The sequence below is a fragment of the Carcharhinus amblyrhynchos genome, chromosome 11 (genome assembly GCF_965287045.1).
Source record: "Carcharhinus amblyrhynchos chromosome 11, sCarAmb.v2.hapA, whole genome shotgun sequence".
NCBI classification, from domain to species: domain Eukaryota; kingdom Metazoa; phylum Chordata; class Chondrichthyes; order Carcharhiniformes; family Carcharhinidae; genus Carcharhinus; species Carcharhinus amblyrhynchos.
This window is the reverse complement of record NC_137334.1, coordinates 60,312,265-60,337,145: the sequence shown is the minus strand read 5'-3', so window position 1 is coordinate 60,337,145 and position 24,881 is coordinate 60,312,265. Positions and strand designations below refer to the sequence as shown.

Below are 24,881 nucleotides of genomic sequence, written 5' to 3'. Positions count from 1 at the left end.
TCCTGTTTTCCTTGTATGAGTATACCCAAGACTCTCTGAAGATCAGCATTTAGAAGTTTTAAGCCTTTTTTAAAAAATATTCTACTTTTCTGTTCTCACTTCCCCACATTACACTTCACTGTTGCCCACCCACTTAACCTGTCTGTACCTTTTAGCAGCCTTTTAGGGGGCATAGGTTTAAGGTGTGAGGGGCAAGATTTAAAGGAGATGTACGAGGCAGAAGTTTTTATCCAGAGGATGGTGGGTGCCTGGAACATGCTGCTGGGGGAGGTAGTGGAAGCAGGCACCTTGACAAATACACAAATAGGATGGCAATGGAGGGATATGGTCCCTGGAAGGGCAGGGGGTTTTAGTTCAAAAAGAGAGCATGGTCGGTACAGGCTTGGAGGGCCAAAGGGCCTGTTCCTGTGCTGTAATTTTCTTTGTTCTTTTTGCAGCCTGTATAGATTATGGCTGGAATTCTCCACAACCACCCTGCTGCTGGAATTTTAGTGGGCGGGTTGCGGAGAATGTGAAACAGCATTGAGGGTAATTTCCGGCTTTTAGACCAGCGTGGCCAAAGAATTTCACTCTATATTCCTCTCAGCTTTGCTTCATCATTACTCTCAGTCTATTTAGCGTTTCCTCAATAATTCAGTGATGAGAAATTTGGTAATTCAAAAGCAAGTGTTCTCTAGGGCAAGAAAAAAATTGCACGAACTGCAGTTCAAGATTATCAACAGAAAATGAAAGACAGAACCAATAATGTTTTGCTTTAGTTAAAGCTACCTCCATTAGCATACTATAAAAAGCATAATTATGCATCTAAACCGCAAACGGTGCAGCTTTGAGCAAGTGAAAAGTGTTGCACAGTTTCAGAGGATGCTTCACAGAAGGTTACTGTTCAAGGTTTATGTGGCACAGTGAAGTCTGTGGACAATCATTACGACTGAAAAGATGGGAAACATTTCTGACAGAAATATGTGGCTGTCTTGTTCTCCCAAATCACTCAGTAAAAAGCAATAACTCCATTCTAAATGAATACTGCCCTCCAAGCCTGCACCGACCATGGATCTTTTATGAGGTACTGCACTAAAACCCTCTACCTTTCCAGGGACCATATCCCTACATTGCCATCCTATTTGTGTATTTGTCAAGATGCCCCTTAAAAGTCACTATCGTATCTGCTTCCACTACCTCCCCCAGCAGCGAGTTCCAGGCAGCCACCACCCTCGGGGTAAAAACCTTTGCCTCGTACATCTCCGTTAAATCTTGCCCTTTGCACCTTAAACCTACATCATCGCAAGGTACTGTTACAGATCCAAGGCAATGGAGAGGGCTTCAACAGTTACAGCTTGCCGGGAAGCCTCAGCAACTTCAAATCAAAGCTGTGTGCATATACTGGGGCTGAGTGTACAGCTGGGCAGGCAGAATCCGTAACCAGGTGAAGCTGACATCTCCTGTCTGTCAGAAAACTTCAAAGGGACATGTTTTCATCCGGAGCATCTGACAGGGAAAAAGGAAAATCACTGCTGCAGAATGAAGTGCTGCAATGATTTAAAATCCTGCCAGGTGAATTGGGGGAGGGGGGGACATGGAGATTAAAGTGACCTGGCTGTGCCAGAATTTTCACCGCTGTCAGGCAGGAATGCAGACGTTGATCACAGGGCTGCCTGAAATCAACACCCCAGGGATGGCCTTCAGATTTGCCAGGGCTAGAAGGGGCAGTCCAGCCACAAAAGCCCCACTCCGATGGAGAATGGCAATGTCAACACCTTGCCCCAGCCCAAGCCCACCAAACCCTGAGACCATTGAGGGATTCATCCTCTGCAGCCTGGCAGCAGCAGGCGGGCAAATGGCCACTGAACCTACCTCCTTGAGCTCCCTTGTGGCCCAACGTCAGACACGCTAGGATCATTTAAGACTTATCTAGATAACTACATGAACAGACTGGGAATAGAGGGATACAAACAGATGGTCTAGTTAGGAACACATGATTGGTGCAGGCTTGGAGGGCCAAAGGCGCCTGTTCCCGTGCTGTATTGTTCTTTGTATCAGCACAGTGCACTATTGGCAATGCCAAGGCTGTGGCCTGAAGGGAGGTTGAGTGCAATGGTTGGGGGGGGAAGGAGGCTGATTGGGGGGGGTCTGAGGAGGAGGGGAGCCAGAGTGGGGGGTCTGAAGGGAAAGATGTTTGACTGGGGGTCTGGTCAGAAAAGCCTCATGACTATATGGTACGGGGGGGGGGCGGTGAGAATGTCTTTCATTGCTGAGAGGTTGGTCATACTTCCTGGGCATTCAGAATCCATCATACCAGGTCAAGCAAGGGGCTTGTACGAGTTAGTGGGCCTGGAGGATTCCCCTTCCTGTCCCTACTTTTATGTAGCACTTTTATTGAAATTGCCTTTAATACTTAAATACTGATAGGTATAATAAAACAGGATATAATTGCATAAGGGACAATTCAGAGTATGTTCACATGGCAGATTCCTGGGATGAAGGGATTAGCCGTGAGGAAAGGTTGAACAAAGCTGGGCTTGCATTGGAGTTTGGGAGAATGAGAGGTGATCTTATTCAAACATATTCTGAGGGGACTTGTCAGGGTGGATGCCTGTCACAATGTTTTCCCTTATGGCTGAGACTAGGACCTGGGGACACCGTTTAAAAATTGGGACCTTCCCATTTAAGACTGAGCTGAGGAGAATTTTCTTTTCTCTGTGAAGGTCATTAGGCTGTAGCATTCTTTCCCACAATACAGTGGAGGTAGAGTCATTGAATACATTCAAGACTGTATTAGACAGATCTTTGATCAATAAGGAATTTGAGGATTACAGGGGGCAGACAGGAAGATATAACTGAGGCTACAATCAGGTCACATGATCATATTGAGCGGCAGAGCAGCCTTGAAGGGCTGAATGGCCTACTCCTATTCCTAATTCTTGTGTTGCGTATTAATGTTTTAAGGTCTGCTCATTGACACATTTTGATCCAAAAAATGTGCTTTTTTCCACAGGAGACAAACTTTACCAGGCTTTATTAACACATTTATTATTCTGTATTCACGTGTGACATTTATTCCGTCTTTAACTATCCAGCTACTGTAAAAACACTGTGAGATTTTCCCACCATCAAAACATATCTCAAACTCCCTCGTCTACTTCACTAATTTCTACGAAGTGGATTTTTTTTTCTGCTCTCACGCTTGTAGCTGAAGATTAAGACGTAGCTATCTCAATCTCCATCGTCCCCTGGAATCAGTACAATCAATAGCATGTTTTATCGTACTGCTCATCAGCTCGTTTACATCAGTGGGTCAGCGTTCTTATCGGGGCCAATGCCACTCAGTTTTACCTCTCCATTATTTTGCTTGACAACAGAACTAACTCTATTCTATCAGACTGCTTGGCCAACATCAAGTCATGGATCAGACACAATGTCCTTCGGCTGGAAATTGAGAAGTTCAAAGCAACTATTGACAATCCCTGGCATAAACAACGCCCCCTTGCCATAGGCTCCCTCCCTTCCTCATTCACTCACTCTGGTTGAATCAGACTGTGTAAAAGACGGGCACCCTAATCAACACAGTCAAATTATCAAACCCCACAAGTTATCTCTCAAAAATACTGCTCACTTCCACTTGTACGATAAAGCTAATTTCCTCAATTTCCTCAGCACCTCCATCACCCTTCTGTCACACTTAAACCTGATTATTGTCCATTCTCCTAGGGCTGTCTATTTTCATAAACGGCCATTACCTACATTAATTCCTGCTATTCATATCCTGCTTTTCTGCCTCAGCAGTCACTCAAACCATCTTCTATTCTATCTGGCAACTGAAAATGGGCAATCTGGAGATAAAGGAGGAAAAATTGAACCAATCCTGATGGACACATGTGTAGCTGCACTAAGTTATGTCTCCATTCTCAGTATGCAAACACCAAATGCCGTGATATATTGCCCCCAGTGTTGTAAAGGATTTGACCACTTTGCTGCAGAATGTTCTATAAAGTTCCACCAGTGCCTTGTGGAAAAGGTTATTCAGAAGAAGGCCGCTGACCACAAGTCCATCAGGAAGTGGTCCATCCAAAAGTCACAAGTCCTGTGAGAATAGGAGATGGTAGGTTGTGTTGGATGGTTTCCCGAGTAGGCTGTTGGACTCATTTGGCAGAATGCCTCACCGCCAGAATGTTAAAGTGAGCACCCAGACATTGTTTAGCTGGTGGTGGGAATGACCATCCCAGTCAGACCTTTCACATATATGCAGAGTCATGACACCACCGCACAACATCCTTGAGGTGGCTTCAGTGGGGAAGTGACTGTCATACATTTCCCTGGAATGTTCCATTGCAAGAATGTCTGAAAAAAGGCGCAATGATTTTTTGTGCCAGTTGACTTTGAGCAGCTCTCTAATGCAGAATTCTGTGCTCCACGGGCCATTCTCAATGACATACGCTGAGACAAACATCGACTGTAGATGGAAGATCATCAACATCATGAAAGACACTCCTTGGTCTGCCCAAAAACCTGTTGGTCTTCCAGTGCTGTCAATGACTGAGTACTGGAAGAAGGCATATTCCAGATTACATACTGAGGGATGCACAAAAACTTGGGGCAGCCATTGTGAGTGCTCAATGAGGAAACTCCACAGCCTTGAGCCCACTTGGCATAGTACACTGAGAGGCTGAAACCCAAGTAAAATCCTTCAAGCCATACACACCACAGAATATTTTAAATGGGATGTAATAAATTAAAAATCATCACTCGGTAGCACAAATTGAGGGGGAATTTTTTTGCTGAAGTCCTTTGTTTGCACTCATTAGGACATTTGCAAGAATACAACGCAAGGGAAATCAACAACTTTATATTGCAAGAAAAGAAAATACGGACTGCCTGGCAAGTGCAATGGAATTTTACCATTCCACTCACCACGGAAATTGAGGTGGGCGAGGGGCGGACCATAGAAACGTCAATTGACCTCGGGCGAGATTTTATGGTTTGGGATGAGCAATGCCATAAAATCCCACCCATAGACTCTGACTGGGAGAGGCTTGCCATGGAGAATGCATCAGTTGATCGTGATTTGAAAGTTAAATGCCAAACATTGTTTGAAATTTAAACCAAGCAGCTTGACTGATTAGTCAAGGCATTACCACGAGGAATACACCAGTGATTAGCTGTCACTTACTTTGTCTTGCTGAAATGGCCACAATGTGTGTGCATGTTCTTTCTGTCTTCAAAGAATTGGCTCCTGTGCACTAATAAATGTAGCTTCTAGTGCACGCAAATGCACCATGCTGTAAGCCCAGCTGACAACCTTAAATTGTTTTCCAGCATAGTTCTTAGCACACTGAGGATTATTTAGTGTTGCTTGTTGTCCAACCACAGAATCATGTTTAATGTTGGATACTGCTTTGAGTTTGGTTATGCCAGACACATATAGCAGAAGAATATGTTTGATACAACCCAGCAGTCTTTGGGATGGATGGCCTAGATACCTAACATCATACTAGCGATGCTTGGCAGTTAACTGTCAATCATCATCAATTGGTGTAGCCTCTATGGCAATGGCTTAACTAATCAGAGTCCACTTGCCAACCAGCTAATTGGCGCTCTATTCTCATGCAGTAAAAAATTGTTGATTTTCATGACATTGTATTCTTATGAATCTCATGAGTGCAAGATGAAAAGTTTCAACAAGAAAATCTCCTTTCTCACCAATACTCAAATTTTAAACACTACATTTACAATTGAAAATACCACCTCAGAGTACCATGAAGTGTATTGAGAGAAATTAATATGCATTGCCCATTATTTAACTTCACACTTGAACAGTTCTGTATGTAATTCTACAAACTTTATGAATAACATACATTATTTTGAAAAACAAAATCATTCTCCTTATTGCTGACCTACTTTGCTCCCTGACTCCCAATTCATTAAATTCAAAACATTCAACCAAAATCACTCAGGGTTTTCCCTGATCTTTATCTTTGCAATGCCCTACTCTCCCACGCTCATTAATTCTCTCCCTCTGTTCCTTCGTGCAGCCCCAATGTTTGGTTCGACCAGAGTGCCAGCAACAAACGTCAACAGGCCCTATTATCCGGAACTCAGCCTTTCCACTTTCACTCCAGTGTGGCAAGCCTCCTCAAAATCCATCTTACTGACCAAGTTTTTAGTTATCCCACTGAATTTTTGCCTCCATCACTTGCCAACTATTCCCAAGTCAATTTCTAAATGTAAAGGCCGGAACGTTACCGCCAGTGGCATTTTCCCATCCCGCTGCAGTGAACAGAGATTTGGCTGCACAACAAATTCTCCAACCTCACTGCAGCGGGAGTGTCATGTGAACGGCAGGTAAGATTGCGGCCAATATGTCCTGAGTTTCGTTTTACATTCGTGATACAATGAAAATGCAAGTTGTGCTTTATTTTACTGCAAGTTATTATTTATTATTTTTTATTATTCTGCATTTATGTAGAAGCTGTTTCACTGTCTCAGCGTTTTTGTGTGAAAAGGCTTTCATCTGTTTCCAAAATCTTGCTTAATCTGAAATATCTTAAATTCTTAAATTAGATGTAGAAATTCAAGATGAAGATAAATTCCCAGCTTTGGTTTTTATTGGGTTATCCACGTTGCAACTGATTTAAGTGAGATAGAAATGATCACAGTATATATTTATGGAGCATTAGCTGAGGCAGATCTAAACACTGATTTCAGCAGAGCACTATTCCCAGTCCACGGGAATAAATTATATAAATGAAGCACTGCTTTTGAATGGCTTTCAAAAATTCTCACTGCCACACCGGAGTTAATCATTGTCATATGTATGTTGTATGATTTTGCATATACTGCATGGAATTTAATCCGCCCTTGGGAGGGGATGAGAAGGCGGCCAAAGGACCAAGAAAGCAAGCTTTCTGGGGAAGTGGGGTGAGGGGGATGTAGACGGTGGGGGTTGGTGATGGGGGTGGGCTGTAGGAGGTGAAATGTTTGTCACTGTCCCAACTCCCTCTGATAAAACAGGGGTGGGCCGGGGGTAAGGGAAGGTCAAGGACCTTCTTGCAATCATTGATATTTGAGGGTGTGTACACCACAAGGGAAGGTCCCCCAGTAAAAGCTGACAGCCTTCTTGCAGGTACAGGAAGTGAGGAAGGGAGTGATAGTGTTGGAGGACCTTGGGGTGCCCATGTTGGATACTCTGTAGCCATCTGGAGGGTCCCTCCCAATGCCAGAGGCAAAGGCCACCCTGACTAAAAGACCCCTCTGCCCTCCACAATGACTCCCCCCCTCCACTTTGCCAGGGCTTGCCTGACTGGTAATGGTGAGCTCCACAAACTTAACTTTAATCCCAAGGCCTTCACTGGTTCAAGCCTGCTGCAGTCCCAGCAGTGACCACGGCTCTCTGTGAGTCAAAGGTAATGCCTATATCAGAAAGTTGAGCATGAAACCAACCTACAGTTAATAGGCAATGCCTGAGTGGGATAGACTGTGAAATTGAGGAGGGGCTGAATAAACTAGGCTTGTACTCGTTAGAGTTTAGAAGAATGAGGGGAGATCTCATTGAGACGTATAAGATGATGAATGGGATGGATAGGATAGAGGTGGAGAGACTCTTCCCGCTCAGAAAGGATAGTAGGACTAGGGGGCACAGCCTCAAGATAAAGGGGGGGCGGTTTAGAATGGAGTTGAGGAGGAACTTCTTCACTCAAAGGGTGGTGAATCTCTGGAATTCTCTGCCCGTTGAAGTGGTGGAGGCTACCTTGCTAAATATTTTTAAGACGTGGGTTGATGAGTTTTCGATAGGAGAGGGGATTAAGGGTTATGGGGAGAGGGCGGGAATGTGGAACTGAGCCACGACAGATCAGCCATGATCTTATCGAATGGTGGGGCAGGCTCGAAGGGCTAGATGGCCTACTCCTGCTCCTATTTCTTATGTTCTTATGTTCTAAATGTCACTGCAGTGAATTACAATCTTCTGACTCATTACATCAGGAGGCCAGCAGTGCAAGATTGTTTTCTGATTCAATGCATCAAGGAGCTCTTACACAAGTTGGTTGTTTTCATAATTTGGTTCTTTGGTTGTGACCTAGGTATCACCAAGGGATTAGAACATTTGTGATAATGACAACAGTATGAAAACTTTGATCCAACTTTGGAAACAGTACAGTCACAGAGCCAAACCTGTGCACACAACCTCAGGTATGTTCTTGTAAAATGACCATTGAGAATGTTTTACATCCTTGGTTACTTAATGGTGATTGTTACCCTATCAGTAAACTGAAGCCCGGAGGCTTCCAGCTCTAACTTGGTAAAGGGTTTCACACAGAGTTTGTTCCTCAGCCTTTCTAGCATGGATAAACTTCAGGAGTGCACTGCAGATCCAGCCAAGATGCAGCATCTGAGAGCTGATGCCTTAACTTCCACTGCAGAATAAGCAGAAGCCACCATGTGTCTGAGCACTGCAGTGGAAGCTCAGTCTGAAGTCACGAGATTTGTGAATGTGTTGTCATGCAAACTCAGCTTGGTGCCTTACACAGAGAAAACAAAGAAATACGAGAAGGAGAAGGAAAACAAAAGAATAAAAATCAAAGCCAAATGGAGAGGTACACAAAGAACAATATGGGAAAACATGTGGGAAGCACAGAGAAATAAAGTGAAAGACATTGAGTGATATTTCCCCCTCTCCAGCCGTGCGCTTAATGGTGGCAGAGGTAGCCTACCATTGGCCCGTAACGGTCCAATCTTCTGTCGACAGGTTTTCCTGATATTCACACCCTCCGCCACCAGGGGACCCGCAGCAGGAGGGTCACCATTGGCAGGATCGGAAGATCGCACCAGTGAGAATGGTGGAAAAGTTTGGCCATTGAGTGAGAAGAAGAGAAAAATAATTAGAAAACGTGTAACTAGCAATGACAATTACAGAGAGATAGAGCAATATACATTGAGATATGTTTATTTTTAATGAATTTTGTAAATATTGGCATAGGGAGTTAAATTAGTCAAATATAGAACACTAATTTAGTTTGCCTCGAACATCCCTGTTGATGTATCATGCTACACTTGTCTCTTTGGGCCTCTGTGTATGTCAGTGAGTGGTGCATGATCTTAAATAGATCTATGCTGTATATTTACAAGCGTTTGCTTCCACTGGATGGAAAGAAGTCAGTACACTCACCCATTAGAAGCAGCTTGAGGCTCAGCCAATCTAGACTATGGGGCCCAACTCGTGGATCGCCTCTCCCTCCCAGGCCTTTAGGTAAACCAGACCAATTTACCTGAAGGACTGGGATGAGGAGGCGATCCAAGAGGAAGGCCAGGAAAGATTTAGCATTGGGGTGCCAACTTGAATATCAGTGGAAATGAAGGTGGTTGTGGTAAGGGATGGCATTTTTAATTCTTCTGCCATCTTGTTCCCATCTGCCAAAAGAGTTGATGAGTATCTCTTATAACGCATCCTGGTCTCTAAAATTTGTAGATGATAAGGACCCTTCATATTCTCTGAATGTTCCAAAGCACTACGTAACCAATGAATCACTTTCTGAAGTGCTTTCACTATAGTTATGTGAGAAAACAATAATTGCTGCCTACACTGTTATTAGGTAGGCAAATAAAAATAAATTAAATGCTTGTCAAATGAAACATATGCTTTCTATTCATTACAGCCAATAGTGCAAAACATAGCCCTAAAGGCTTTGTGGGTGTACCTATACTTCAGGGACTGCAGCAGTTCAAGAAGATAGCTCATCACCACTTCTCAAGGGCAAATAAGGATGGGCAATAAATGCTGGTGTAGCCAGTGACACCCACATCCCGTAAATGAATTAAAAATGATTTAAGGTTCCCAGTCATCTCAACCGGAGCTGCAGGGAATGGGCAACAGATACATGAACCACTTTAGATACAATAATTTGGTGTCAGAAGTTTCCAGAAGATAAATTAGTCAGCAATGAAATACCATTTTTTTCTAAATGAGACCAGCTATGTAACTGCCAATGAAGTGAAACATTTGCAAAATGGTTCTGAGCAAAGAAATGGGTATGTACATATTTATGTAGTACCTTTCATGTCCTCAGGAAACATCTAAGTGCTTTAGATTCAATGAAGTACTTTTGATCGCTGTTGTAATTTAGGAAACCCAGTATGGAGGGGTAGTGATCCACGAGGGGAGCCTCGGAAAGGCCAAATATCCTCGTTTAAGACATTACGAAAATGACTGTCAACCTATAAATTATTTTCATGGATTAGTCATCTGCTACTGTTCAGGAATAAATTCAAAACATAGAGCAATGCTTTGTGGTAATTTATATAAGCACAGAAGTGATGCATCAGACTCCCAATAGAAATCTTAACTGACTGCAACTAATTTCATTTTCTAAAGCTGCTTTTCAATTTACTAATTATTCATATTAATGTACTTTTGAAATGATTTCAAGGTAAACTTGCTTGTGAAAGTCAGCAGTTCATTTTAAGTAATTTAATTTATTGACTGAATAATTCATAACGTTAGGGCAAAAGGGCTTTTACACCGTCCTCTCTTAAGGATTGCCAGTTAAGGGATATTTTCAATAAATTAATGAAAAAGGTGCATTCAAAGTCCTTCGTGAAAACCCCACAAGCCACACAATGCAAAATAGGACTGCTGAAAATACCTGACTTTATTCTAATTAACTGCTCAAATATAAAGGCCATGTAAGGATATTCTGCTGACTATTACATACAGAGCCTTTATCAGATGAAGGTTTTAGAGTACTGTAGACCTGAACAGCTAGATTGCAGTAAGCAACGAAGCCAAATCAATCATAAAATATGTTTGTGTCATATTTGGACTGCAGCTCCCAAAACTACAATTTCTCCACCACACTTCATCCATAAAAAAAATTATATATCACTGGGCAAAAAAGTACATCAATCTGAACTACATAACACATTGCTTCAGATCTGTATGATTGGAATGTACATTTGTTATCAGCTCACGCTTACCCATTTCCAATGCCAAGTTTAAATTGCTATGTGAGTAATGGTATGATGCCTCTGGCTTGGCTTACACCCTGTCTGGACTGACAAAAATTATTAGGCTAACAACAATTTCAGAATTTGTTATTCATTACGTTAACCCTTCACTCCACTTCAGGTACCAAAAATAGAACAAACTTCAAGTCTCTAAAACACATTCTAAGGATCCATAAATCATGTGACATGACAATACCACAAGTAGGCTTGAATATTTCCTTTTCATACTGGCAACTTCAAGCATTTTTCAAATAGCATATATAACTTCATATATGCCAAGATGATTATCTGTATGTAATAAATATTTTCCATCACTATATCTACAGATTATGGGGGAATCCTCCCAAAGAAATTCTAAGTGTCGAATTCACGGGGAAACTGGAATAATTCACGTTGGTTTTTTTCAGTGGGAGTTCACTGTGTTCACAGAGCTGACAGCACCAGACGTCCAGCATGGATCGCGCTAATTAAGCCCTGCTGAAATCTCCCATCCCACTGCGCTAAACAATCAGCGCAGCAAGATGGGAGAATTGCTCCCCCAAAGCACTTTGCTAAGTGTGTAAATGAATGCAGTGAGGATCATATATTGGTATACAGATCTGGAGGAAAACAGTGCATGTGACAGAGCAGGGTTCTCTGGTTAAGGGTGCTATGAGAAGGAAGATGAGGTGTCACAGTTAAGTTGTAACAACACCAAGTTTTTGTTAGTATTGTGCAACATGGAATAGCCTCTCCATGTTTAGCCCTGAAGCTAATCTGGTTCCAGGTTGTGGGATGGGTGTGTGATTAGTCCTTGGGAAGGGAGCTTAAATTTTCTGATGCTCTGCCCATTGAGCCTGTTTTGCCATTCAGTATGATCATAGCTGATCATTCACTTCAGTGTTGGTTTCCTACCTTGGTAAATTACATACTGAAATTGGGAAGTGTCCACATACTTGCTATAGAATATGTTAGATTGCTCTATAACAGTGGACTGCACCTCCCTGCTGCAATGAGAAAGATCTGCGCTATTTTGCAAATGGTAGAGGCTCCTCACTCTCCTGATAGTTGATCAAATGTGCATACATGTGCATCCAGGGATGTTGATGGTACAAGGCACGTATGAAGTTAATGTGTACCCACTAACCACATATGGACACTGAGCCAGCAATCTCAACATCTTCCATGGTTAAAGTATAGTTCAAGGTCCTGCTTCATTGGGGGTGAGTTCTTCAATCTTGGGGGTACCCTGTTCCACTGCCTGTATCTTATGGACGTTGTGCATGTTTGTCCTGCAATAGTGATTCAGGAGTGCATTGTCTCCCAGGTGACATCAGACAACTGATGTAAGGGATTTTATTCTTTAGATTTTTTGAGTCTTGCTTCGTATAGAATTTTGGTCACACCTGCCTGTGTACAGTTTTGGTCCCCTTATCATTGGTGGGATACTATTGCCACAGAGGGAGGGCAACAAAAGTTGACCAGACTTGTTCCTGGGATGGTGGGACTGTCCTATGAAGAGAAACCGCAGTAACTGAGCCTATACTCTCTGGAACTTCGAAGAATGAGAGGTGATCTCATTGAAATTTATGAAACACTTAATAGATGCAGGTAAGGTGATTCCTTTGGTTGGGGAGTCTAAATGTGGAGATGCCAGCATTGGACTGGGGTAAACACAGTAAGAAGTCTCACAACACCAAGTTAAAGTCCAACAAGTTTATTTGATAGTAAACCCACAAGCTTTCAGAGTGTTGTTCCTTCGTCAGGTGAGTGGAAAGTTCTGATCATAAACAGGGCAGATAAAGACACACACAGTTTACAGAATATTGATTAGAACGGATGAATGAACACCGCTCGACAATCACCAGGCAAGTCTGTTCCCTTCCTGTTGGCAAGCACTTCTGCAATCATGGGCATTCGGTCTCTGATCTTCGGGTAAGCATTCTCCAAGGTAGCCTTCAGGACATACGACAGCGCAGAGTCGTTGAGCAGAGATTAATAGCCAAGTTCCGCACATGAGGACAGCCTCAACTGGGATCTTGGGTTCATGTCACACTATCTGTAACCCCCATGACTTGCCTGAACTTGCAACATCTCACTTACTGTCCTGTCTGGAGACAATACACACCTCTTCAACCTATGCTTAATGCTATCTCCACTCACATTGTCTGCATCTTTAAGACTTGAATAGCAGATTCGCTGTAAAGGCTCGCATTCTATTCAGTATTCTGTAAAATGTATGTACCTTTATATGCCCTGTATCTGAGCAGAACTTTCCACTCACCTGATGAAGGAACAGCATTCTGAAAACTTGTGGGTTTACTATCAAATAAACTTGTTGGACTTTAACCTGGTGTTGTAAAACTTCTTACTGGGGAGTCTAGAGCCAGGAGACACAATTTCAAAATAAGAGGATAACTAATTAGGACTGAGATGATTAGAACATTAGAGAGTCGTGAATCTTTGATATTCTCTCCCCCAGAGGGCTGTGGTGGCTCAATCATTCAGTATGTTTAAATAGAGACTGATGGGTTTCTAAATTCCAATGACATTAAGGGCTATGGGAATAGTGTGGGAAAAGATGCATGATTATATTGAATGGCACAGCAGGCTTGATGGGCTATTCCTGCTTTTACATTCCTATCATGTTAAAGAGGGAACAATGCTTTAAACATTTGTATGAAAGAAATTGCTCTTCGGGTAGGTGGTGCAGAACCCTGTAAGCTCCCAAGTTATTACAATTCTTTAATAGAATGTTGTGTGATTCTAAATATGGAAGGTAACGTTGATCAGGAAAGAAAAGAGAAAGTGGCTAGTGTGTTTACGTTGCTATTGCTGATTCAATGAACACTGGGGCACTGCTCTGTCAATGAAAGTTGTGTCATCTTATTCCATGTGGTTTTTTTTTATGTCTTCTGTAGAAACTATTTGGTAAATTTCATTCTGGATGTTTTGAAAGTCTTTTTGAACCTTGTACTCCTTATCTGTAACATTTTGCAATGTCCTTTAACAATCTTTTTCTGAAGACTACCAGCGCACCTTCAGAACAGTCAATTTGTTCAGCCAAGGACTTACCTATGTACCTGCTACTCTGTCCGACCTCTGCTGAAATCTTCATTCAAACTTGGCTTTTAAATACTGCACTCACTGCTTGGACTGTCCTCCCGTATTACAAAAAGGCTAACAAATATGGTGAGATTAATTACACTGAGTGTACAGAACAGTAACAAGCTATTTGCCCAACTAGAGTCTGCTAGTGTTTATACTCCAAACAGCCCTCCTCCAAATGCTACAGAGCACTGGTGATCAGGAGCCCCAACTCAATAGTGCAGATCTGGGACTACTCAGGTCCCTGTCTTTTTGTGATCCATGAAATGTACTCTGAAGTAGTCTTCCAGATCCACCGCTTTTACACAATTTAGCATTGTATGTCTTTATAAAGTCATCTCAGCTGCCTTCTTTCAACACTTAGAGGTCAATTTGTTTTCTAGTCTTTCCTCATTTCTCAACGCTCTGACAGTATTGATTTGTCTGGTGTTTTTTATCCCTGCCCTACCATTGGGGTTTCACTGACTTTAAACAAGAATTCAATTCAGCTCAACAGAATACTGCAGGGCTTGAACATAACTTCTGCTGGTGTGTATACTTTTTTTGGTTATATAATTCAACAAATTTATTTACTTTGTTGGTCCTTTTCCTGCAACAATTATACACCTTGAACATCTGCAAGAACTTCATACCTTTCAGGTAACTACTCATTTACTGGTTCCCAATTTACTAACTGTGACTCCTTTCCTTCTTCCAAAGCACTCTGCTTCACAGTTATCCACATTAAATTTCATCTACTATTGGACTATCAACTGACATACTTTATCCATGATGTGGAGATGCTGGTGTTGGACTGGGGTGGGCAGTCTCAGAACACCAGGTTAAAATCCAACAGGTTTATTTGGAATCACAAGCTTTTGGAGCACTGCTCCTTCATCAAGTGAGGGATTCCAAATAAACATGTTGGACTTTAATCTTTTGTGAAACTTTTTAACTATTCTTTATCCAATTCATTTTATAGTTTCTGAGATTTGTCCACAGAGTCAGGGATCCCTGTTAGTTTGCATTGTAGGTGATCAAGGGTAACACAGTAGCACAGTGGTTAGCACTGCTGCTTCACAGCTCCAGGGATCTGGGTTCGATTCCCAACTCGGGTCACTGTCTGTGTGGAGTTTGCACATTCTCCTCGTGTCTGTGTGGGGTTCCTCCGGGTGCTCTGGTTTCCTCCCACAGTCCAAAGATTTGTGGGTTAGGTTGATTGGCCATGCTAAAATTGCCCCTTAGTGTACTAGGATGCTTAGGTTAGAGGGATGTGTGGGTAAAATGTGTAGGGATATGGTGGTAGGGCCTGGGTGGGATTGTGGTCGGTGCAGACTCGATGGGCCGAAGAGCCTCTTTCTGCACTGTAGGGTTCCATGAAATCTATGAAATTTGCTCAGCTTGCATTAAGTTTCTGAATCCAAGTCATTGCTCGGGATTTTCTGGCCCAGCTGGGGTTGTCCGAACACAGTCAAAGTCAGTGGACTTGAGGTGAGACTGCTGAATTTCCTGCTGCAGTCCCACCATGATGGGTCCAGAGAATCCTGGCCATTATTATAAATAAGAAAATAGTACAGGCCTTAACATTCATCCGTCAAACATCTCATTTAGCACTTCTCTCCCAGCCCAACAGTGACAAATCCCTACTACTTACTGTCCTTTAATTAATTACTCATCTATTTCAAAGTTCTAGCCCACCTTTTAAGTATAAGTTATTGACTGGGATTCTCCCAAAATAATTCTAAGTGCTGAATTCGTGTAAAAACTGGCATAATTCCCACTTTTTAAGCAAAATTTTCAAAATGTGTCTCCTACACTCTGAGCACTGCAGACTGCCTTAGGGAGGTTCACCTGAAAATCATGGGGTGTGGCCTATTCCCATTAGAGAGGCTATCAGCATAGCACGGAGCGGGCCACTGCGCACGCGCCGATCTGTTAGAACGGAAATCGGCGCATGTGCAGTAGAACTGACTACTGGCCTCCCGATAGCTGGCCAGCCCCACAAACTTGCATCGCTTCCCCTCTACCCCCCACCCCCTTCCTCCCCCCATTGCCTTTTAAACAATTACCTTTTGTGCTTTTCAAAAGCTTTTTTTGGGGAAGAAGGATTGAATTGGAGGGTTGTAGTGATCAGAATACAATTTCTATGATAAAACCAAAGGGGTTGGTCAGTACAATCTTCCCTTTCTGAATCCACACAGACTGCTATTTGCTTCATGGTGATTATACAAATACTGATCCGCATAAGATGACCTGCTCCTAAAAAAAACATATGCTGTCAAAGCTTTTCATCTTGTACTCATCAGGATAGCTGCAAGAATACCAATCCTCAAAGGAAGCAGCAATTGAAAACACGTGACAAAAGGGGTGTTGATCGGTTGGCTAGTCAGCTCTGATCCGTTGTGACTTTGTCATGGCAAGTACACTGGTGAGCTGTTGCCCGCATGCTTTAATATATTCAGAAAGGTGCAATTTGTGGCCATATTTCTTTTGCCTGCATAGGTTCCTATATACACATTATGATTCTAGCAAGTGCCCCGACCTGGTAATCTTAAATTGGTTGTTAGTGTGATGCCTAGCAACTCAAGATTGTTCAGCAAACAGGGCCATTCAGCCTGTTGAACCTGATCTGCCATACAGTCATAGTTGATTCAAAACTTCAATTTCTTTAATACTCACCATCCCCATAACCCTTTACGTTATTGTTAGTCAGAAATCCATCGATCTCTGCTTTAAACATGTGCAATGTCAGAGCTTCCGCAGCCCTGTGGGGTAACGAATTCCAAAGATACATCAACCATCTGTGTAAAGAAATTTCTCCTCATCTCCATCCTAAATGATAGCCCCTTATTTTGAAATTCAAGGGAATTTCAACCAAGGGAAGTATTTTATCTGCATTTACCCTGTCTAAACTTTAAGTATTTTGTAGGTTTCAATGACTAATCACTTCTCATTCTTCAAAACTCTGAAGAATCCAGGCCCAGTTTGTCAAACTTCTCTTCATAAGGCAGTTCTGCCATCTTGGGATCACTTCTGGTAAACCTTTGTTACACACCCTCAAAGACAGCAATATCCTTTCTAAAGTAAGGCCACACAATAATCCAGATGCGATTTGACCAAGCTCCAATACAACTGAAGCAAGATCTCACTACTTGTAGCAACTTGTTTAGCCAATTGGCCAATTCATGCTGTTTGCAACCTGTCATAGATAAGATAGGGTGCAATGAAATGTCAGTTCCTATGGTCCAACAATTGGTGATTAAATCAAACAACATGTACCTTCAACTGTTTTAGTACTGACCACACTAAGCCAACCTCTGCTTGCAAAGCTCAGAACATAATGGGCCGGATTCTCCAACCTCGCCTGCAGCTGGGATTCTCCAGTCCCACTGCAGCGTACGGAGATATGGCTGAGTGCCAAATTCTCCGTTCCTGCTGGAAGTGGCGGCAGGGCATGAATGGCTGGAGAATTCTGGCCAATGGCTAACGTTAGATGTAGAATATCATAGAATCATAGAATTCCTACAGTGAAGAAAAAGGCCATTCGGCCCATTGAGTCTGCACCAACTACAATCTCACCCAGGCCCTATCCCCATAACCCACTTAGTTACCCTGCTAACCCCCAGACACCAAGGGTAAATTTATCACGGGCAACTGACCCGTACATCTTTAAACTGTGGGAGAAAACCAGACAGACATGGGAAGAACGTGCAAACTCCACACAGACAGTTCACCAAGTCCGGAATTCAGCCAAGGTCCCTGGAGCCGTGAGGCAGCAAGTGGTAACCACTGTGCTACCGATAATTGTAATTCTGCAACTGAGCAGCACTTGCTGAAAAATCCAAGTATGCTAAGAATTTCATTAACAACCAATTTAAGATTATCAATTAGGCTCACAATGTGGCTCCCTAGAAGCTATGTACAAACATAGACAGGGACCTGTCCTCTACAGGCAAAAAGAATATGTCCAGATATTGCACTTACTTTGAATAAGCAGAAACATGGGGCACAATATTTCCCTGGTGTTTATTCATAGCAACACCTCAATCAATCATGTTGATATGCCCCCCAATCAGTACCCTTTCAGTACCAATCAGTACCTGGCTACTGCAGAAAGTGCAGATGCATGGGATTGAGGATGATTTAGCAGTATGGATCAGGAATTGGCTAGCTGATAGAAGACAGAGGGTGGTAGTTGATGGGAAATATTCAACCTGGAGTTCAGTAACAAGTGGTGTACCTCAGGGATCTGTTTTGGGGCCACTGCTGTTTGTCATTTTTATAAATGACCTAGATGAGGGTGTAGAAGGATGGGTTAGTAAATTTGCTGATGACACCAAAGTCAGAGGAGTTGTAGACAGTGAGGATGTACATGTGCATAGATCCCTGAAAGTTGGCACCCAGATTGATAAGGTTGTTAAGAAGGTGTACGGTGTGTTAGCTTTTATTGGTAGAGGGACTGAATTTCAGAGCTGTGGGGTCATGTTGCAGCTGTACAAAACTCTGGTGCGGCAGCACTTGGAGTATCGCGTACAGTTCTGGTCGCCGCATTATAAGAAAGATGTGGAGCATTGGAAAGGGTGCAGAGGAGGTTTACCAGGATGTTGCCTGGTATGGCGGGAAGGTCTGATCAGGAAAGGCTGAGGGACTTGAGGTTATTTTCGTTAGAGAGAATGTTAAGAGGTGACCTAATTGAGGCATACAAGATGATCAAAGGATTGGATAGGGTGGACAGTGAGAGTCTTTTCCCTCGGATGGTGATGGCTAACACGAGGGGACATAGCTTTAAATTGACAGGTTGTAATTATAGGACAGATATCAGAGGTAGGTTTTTTACTCAGTGGATAGTAAGGGCGTGGAATGCCCTGCCTGCAGCAGTTGTGGACTCGCCAACTTTAAGGGCATTCAAATTGTCAGTGGATAGGCATATGGATAACATTGGATTAGTTTAGGTTAGAGGGTCATTAGATTTGTTCCACTGGTCGGCGCAACATCAAGGGCCGAAGAGCCTGTACTGTGCTGTAATGTTCAATGCTCTATTTTCCCACGCATGCAGTATAAACCTTTGTTTCATTTGAAAGCTGGCACTCTTACATCAGTTCTGATGAGTATAAGACAAAAAGCTTTGACAGAATGTCTCTTTCATCAAGGATACTTAAGTTTAGTACTACCAAGCAATTATAACCGATTTCATTAGTTTATTGCATTGACAATTCAAGTCAAGTCGGTTTGATCGTCACTGCATTCAGAGAAACATGAGTACTCCTTTGCTTTTTATACAATACCAGAATTTGGCAGAGTGTTGGCTCTAGTGAGAAAAACAGCATGTGGGTCAGTTTTCTCTCTGAATCATATCACACTTTGTCAAAGAAAACAGCTGGGCAAGTTTCACCACATCATGCAGGAAAGAGGGATCTAAACACACCCACAATCCCAGGGCACCATGAAGTTTACTTTAAAGCACTTTAAAGGGTGCCCCGATCAGAATATGAATCATCCTCCTCCCCCAACCCACCATGGAAGTCTCAGGAAATCCCCCCAGCAGTGATCAGAATTGGCACCTCTCTCCCCCACCCCACCCGTCAGTGCCAGCATCCCCCCTTCTCCCCAAACATCAGACCCCTTGCCCACACTTCCCACAATCCTGTTAGCACACAGTAGTTCCCCTGCCTCCCCTCGCCGCCCCCCACCGCCAACCCCCCCCACTCCTCCCTCCCCAACCCAAAAGGCTATCTCCAACTTCCTCATCTCCCATGTCCGCTCCCAGCCACCACCACATATAAATAAGTCACCCCCACCCCATGAGGCACCCTAGCACTGCCCCTCGGCACAGGTTGCCACTGCCACATTGATGCTGCCAGGTTGTCTTGGTGCCTACCTGTGCCAAGGGGACAATGACAGGGGCATTGACAGGACACTGCCTAGTCATGCCCCTCTCCTCTGGCGGCTAAACTCACTTTTATACCCCTGGAACAATCCCCATGACAGGTTCATGTCTGGATGGATTGAGTGGGTTCAAGATCCTGCCCTTTATATCCCGACAATAATATCAAAACTACGCTGGCAATGTGTGGGACCACTTCCAACACTTAAAGCAGGCTTAATCACAGCAACTGAAGCCTACTTCTCATGCTGCCATATTATAAACTCTCTTCAATTCTACCTAAGTAAAACACAACAGATTAAATCCGTACATGCTCTCACAGAATTTGGTAAGGGTGCTGGGCTTCTCCTGGTTCCTTCGCTGCCGAAACCAACGCTGAATGGTGCGGACATCCCAATCCAGTTGTTTGGAAAGCCCCTCCAATCTCTTTTCATCCGGATGCTGAAAAAGATAAATCAGCCAATTAAGAAATTCTTCTTCAACAGCAGCAATAACAACTTACATTAATCTAGCACCTCTAGCATCAAAGAAACATCCCAATGTGCTTCACAGATGTATCATCAAATAAACAGGCACCGAGACTGAGGGAAATGTTAGAAGGATTAAGAGATGAGTTCTAATCAAGGCCTTATAGAAGATGAGTCAAATTGATTATGGAATTCTAAAGAACCCTTTCTTTGTCCATGATCTTGAAATGAAAATGAAAGGTCTTTTGTTTCCATAAGTTGTTCACCATGACTCAATCCTGCTTATTACTCCAAATATCAAACGTTATTCAGCAGAAAAGTGGTACATCTTCAAATGATGTTGCAGCTTTTTATGTGGAGATAGAAAGTACAGGGATCCCATCAAAACAGCAAATTTCAAAAATAACTGGAATCCTAGCCAGAAGAGTGTACTCCACAGCTGGGAGTGTAAAAATGGATTTTCCGGCTGCATTATCAACACTGCTGTTCTGGGGTGGGTTTTGGCAATGTCATGGCAACCTCGGACTGAAATGTGTGGAATTGAGAAGATCATGAGGGAGAAGTGGAAGTAATATATTCTATGTTCTCTGCTGTTTACCACTTTTTAGAATGCATTTTCCCTTTGTGTTATAATAGAGAATGGTGTCAAAGTAACAGTGCTCTCCAATTTCTATGTGAAAATGCTACAACAATTTCAGGTGAAGTGATAATGTGTGTTAAGCTCAAAAATCCACTCTGTCATTAACTACAAAAGAAAAGGCACCTTGCTGTCTGCCTCACCATTGAAATGCATTGAATGGCGTGAAATTGTTGTATTTGCACAGCAAAGACGAGCCAAACAAAATGTTGTCAATGTTTATTTGCACCACACGTGGGCTGGATTAGATTTCTGATTGCTGCCTTCAGAGGGCAAGATACACGAACAATTTGTCTGGAATATATCACTCAATCTTGCGTCCTGCAGTGTCATTGAATGTTTCTGTAATCCAGTCATTGTCAGCCAAAGTCCAAAACTCACAGTGTTAACACTATTGCTTTCAGAGGCGTGTATTGCTCAGTTTGGAATAAACGGAACACTGGGGTGGCATGGTGGCACAGTGGTTAGCACTGCTGCTTCACAGCGCCAGGGACCTGGGTTCAATTCCAGCCTCAGGTCACTTTCTGTGTGGAGTTTGCACATTCTCCTCGTGTCTGCATGGGTTTCCTCCAGGTGCTCCGGTTTCCTCCAACAGTCCAAAGATGTGCGGGTTAGGTTGATTGGCCACGCTAAATTAACCCTAGTGTCTGAGGGATTAGCAGGGTAAATATTTGGGGTTATGGGGATAGGGTCTGGGTGGGATTGTGGTCGGCATAGATTTGATGGGCTAAATGGCCTCCTTCTGCACTATAGGAATTCTATGATTTTATGAACACTCACCGTACTGAGTTCAGATCACGTGAAGCCATCAAATTCCTGCTTTCAGGAAGGAGGGTGAGCGATGGAAGGATGAGGAGGAGAACTTTAAAACTGAGATGTGACTGAACATAAAGCCAGTGTAGTTCAGCAAGCATGATCTGATGGGTGAATGGAATTTGGCATGTGGCCAAGTTTGGACGAGCTCATTCATTGAGGGTGGGAGATAGTGGACTGGCCAACACAACATTGGAATTGAAAAATCTGACAAATAGCATATAAATGCAACATAACGCACGTTGGCAGGAATACAAAATATGCTCTCTTTTTTTTAGAAGAAAGCCCTCAGCTTTTATTCACTTAACTGAAATCTTTCAATATTGTGACCATCCTACTAAATTTCCTTTGTACCCTCTCTAAAGCCTTGACATGCTTCCTAAAATGTGGGGCCCAGAGTAAGCCACTGTACTCCAGCTGAGGGTTACTATAACTTCCTTGCTATTGTGCTCTATGTTTCTATTACAAAAGCTGAGGATTCAGTAATCCGTTTTACAACCATCCTTATTTATCCTGCCACCTTCAGATCACTCACTTCCTGGGCACTTTTCAAAATTGTATCCTGTTATGTCTATAGACCTCTTGCCATTTTGCCTCCTTCTCCGATGCGTGTCCCCACCACAAATATGATCCCCCACCCTCCAAACCCCTGTTCCTGATTTATCTTCTCCCTCTCTCTTCCTGAGTTCCTGGCTGTCTTTTCCAACATCCCCTGAATTCCTAGCCTTTTTCCTTCCTCCTATCCCTACTATTTTCAGGACTTCTTCTTCAATCAAACTATTCCAAGTTTCCTGGTCACCCCTTCCCCACTACCCAGGTTCCTGACCTTGCTCCCTTTCCAAGTTCCATGCCTTCTCCCCTATAGACTCAAGTTCCAGGCCACCCCCTGCCTTCCCCATAAATCCCAAGCCTACCACTCTCCCACCCCCATTCCAGGTCTTCTCCCCAACTTCAATTCCAGGCATTTCTGCCCCTCCCCCCCACCCCAACCCTAATTTCAGGAAAGTACTCCCACTACTACACTGCTCCTCAAGTTCCAAAGATTCTCCACCCCCCATGTTCCAGATCTCCCTCACCAACCTGAAGTTCCACCAGGACATGTAAGTCAACCATACCACACCACCACACATTGGATCACAACAAAGCAGCCTGCTTGATTTATGTCTAACCATCACCTTAACTGTTCCCTCCCTCTACCATTGATACATAGTAGCTGCAGTATGCACCATCAATGTGTTTATGTCTCCTTCAACAGCACCTTCCAATTCTGTGACCTCTAACACTTGGAGGAACAAGGGCAGCAAGTTCCTCTCTAAGTCACACTCTATCCTCACTTGGAAACATGCATTGCTGTCACTGAGTGAAAATCCTAGAACTTGCTTCCTTACACCACTAACAGTACTATAGGTATACCGACACAAAATGGATCCTAACAGTTCACAAAGACAGTTCACCACCAAGCTTCCAAGGGCAATTAGGGATGATGAATATACGCTGGCCATCCCACTGATGCCCACTGCCACTAAGGCCTCACTAACAATCCCATGAATTAGAATTTTTTTTTAAATGCATTAGATCAGCTCCCAATGAATTAAAGGGATGGGATCAGCTTCAAATATAATTGTGGGCACTTTATCAAATAAAATTGTTCAAGATCTAATTACACAAAGAGGGAACTCTGGTCAACTCAGCTACTGGTTTCAATTCATCAGTGAGTTCTCGGGTAGCACGTGGTGCAGAGCTAAGCTGGAGATCAATGGGGATCAGGTTCAGAAGTCCTGCATCATGATGCTTGCAGAGTGGAAGGATAAAGTGATCTCCTTCTAATGCATAGCTCTATCAGAGCAAGACTAATATCCTGGACAAGTTTTGATCACCTATGCAGAGTTCACCAGCTAATTTATTCTGCAAATTGAACTAAATGTTTATTTCAATCTTACTGCTTGGTAAAGTGGGCTGTCTATATATTGTAATGCAGACGTCACCACAAATGTGGGTGCCAGGCTGGATGAAATAGAATGCTTTTCTGTATCCGACTATCTGTATGTTTCGAGCTATTCCAAAGATTTAGATGTGTGATGGTTATCATCTGGAAATAAATGTGGCGGGAAGACTAACTAACTGTGTGTTTGCTGATTCATGCACAGGTCATAGCAGAAAAAGGAAGAGAAGAATTCTCCAAATGTGAGATTTCAGAATGGTAATTATTCCAAGTTCAGCTTCTGCCTGGGTGAATCCTCTCAGCTATGTATCAGGGCACAACCAGAGACTATCCCCATTCTGCATGTGGAAATATACAAAAAAGACAAGGATAGACCAACAGGTCCATCAAGTAGACTGTATAACCGCATTTCCTAGTAATGCTGTCTCCAGAACAGTGGCCTATTCAAGGCATTCTCTGTGAAATTTCTGTAGAGACACATCATCATCTATACAATTAACTTCCGGTAACTGTACACACTCTCTCAGAAACTTGTCAATTTCCTTTTTAAACACGTGTTACTTGCATTTCCTCCAGGAATGATGACTCTTTGACAAGTTATACCATCTGCTACCTATAGGCACGGACTCCAGTCCTACCATCCTTTTCATTTCAAATAACTATATTGCATCATTTTAAAACGATTAATCACTCTAGGCTTGTTCTTCAGCGAAATAGGTAACTCCAAATGACACAGGCTATCCACATATCCAACAGGTCAAAACATTTCATATTTGCCCAAGACCGATTTGCAACCTGTATCCTGCCTGAATATGTTTCATCAAGCTAAGGGTTTAAAACTAGTCACAAGCCCAGGTATACCAGTGCCTGAATATATTATTGTTTGTGTGCCTTCAATTGTCCTACCAATGCTGCAATAAGGCATTACATTTTTATAGTGTCTTTAATACTGTAAGAAGTTTTAAGGCACTTTGCAGGAACATAACCAAACAACATTTGACCTTGAGTGCCTATGGAGATAATCGGCATGATTCTCTGGTCAAACTAATGGTGATGGCAACTGCAGGTGAGATACAAGTG

At 42.9% G+C, this 24,881-nt stretch overlaps 1 protein-coding gene across 3 annotated transcripts in view; it reads right to left on the bottom strand.

Annotated features, from left to right (window-relative positions):
- cers6 (ceramide synthase 6) overlaps positions 1 to 24,881 on the bottom strand; it is a 259,805-nt gene that overhangs the window by 144,233 nt on the left and 90,691 nt on the right. For all 3 annotated transcript variants that reach the window (XM_080199211.1, XM_080199209.1, XM_080199210.1), the window contains exon 3: positions 20,253 to 20,383. In XM_080199211.1, the coding sequence (XP_080055337.1) occupies positions 20,253 to 20,383 (131 nt within the window). The remainder of the gene's footprint in view (positions 1 to 20,252; positions 20,384 to 24,881) is intronic.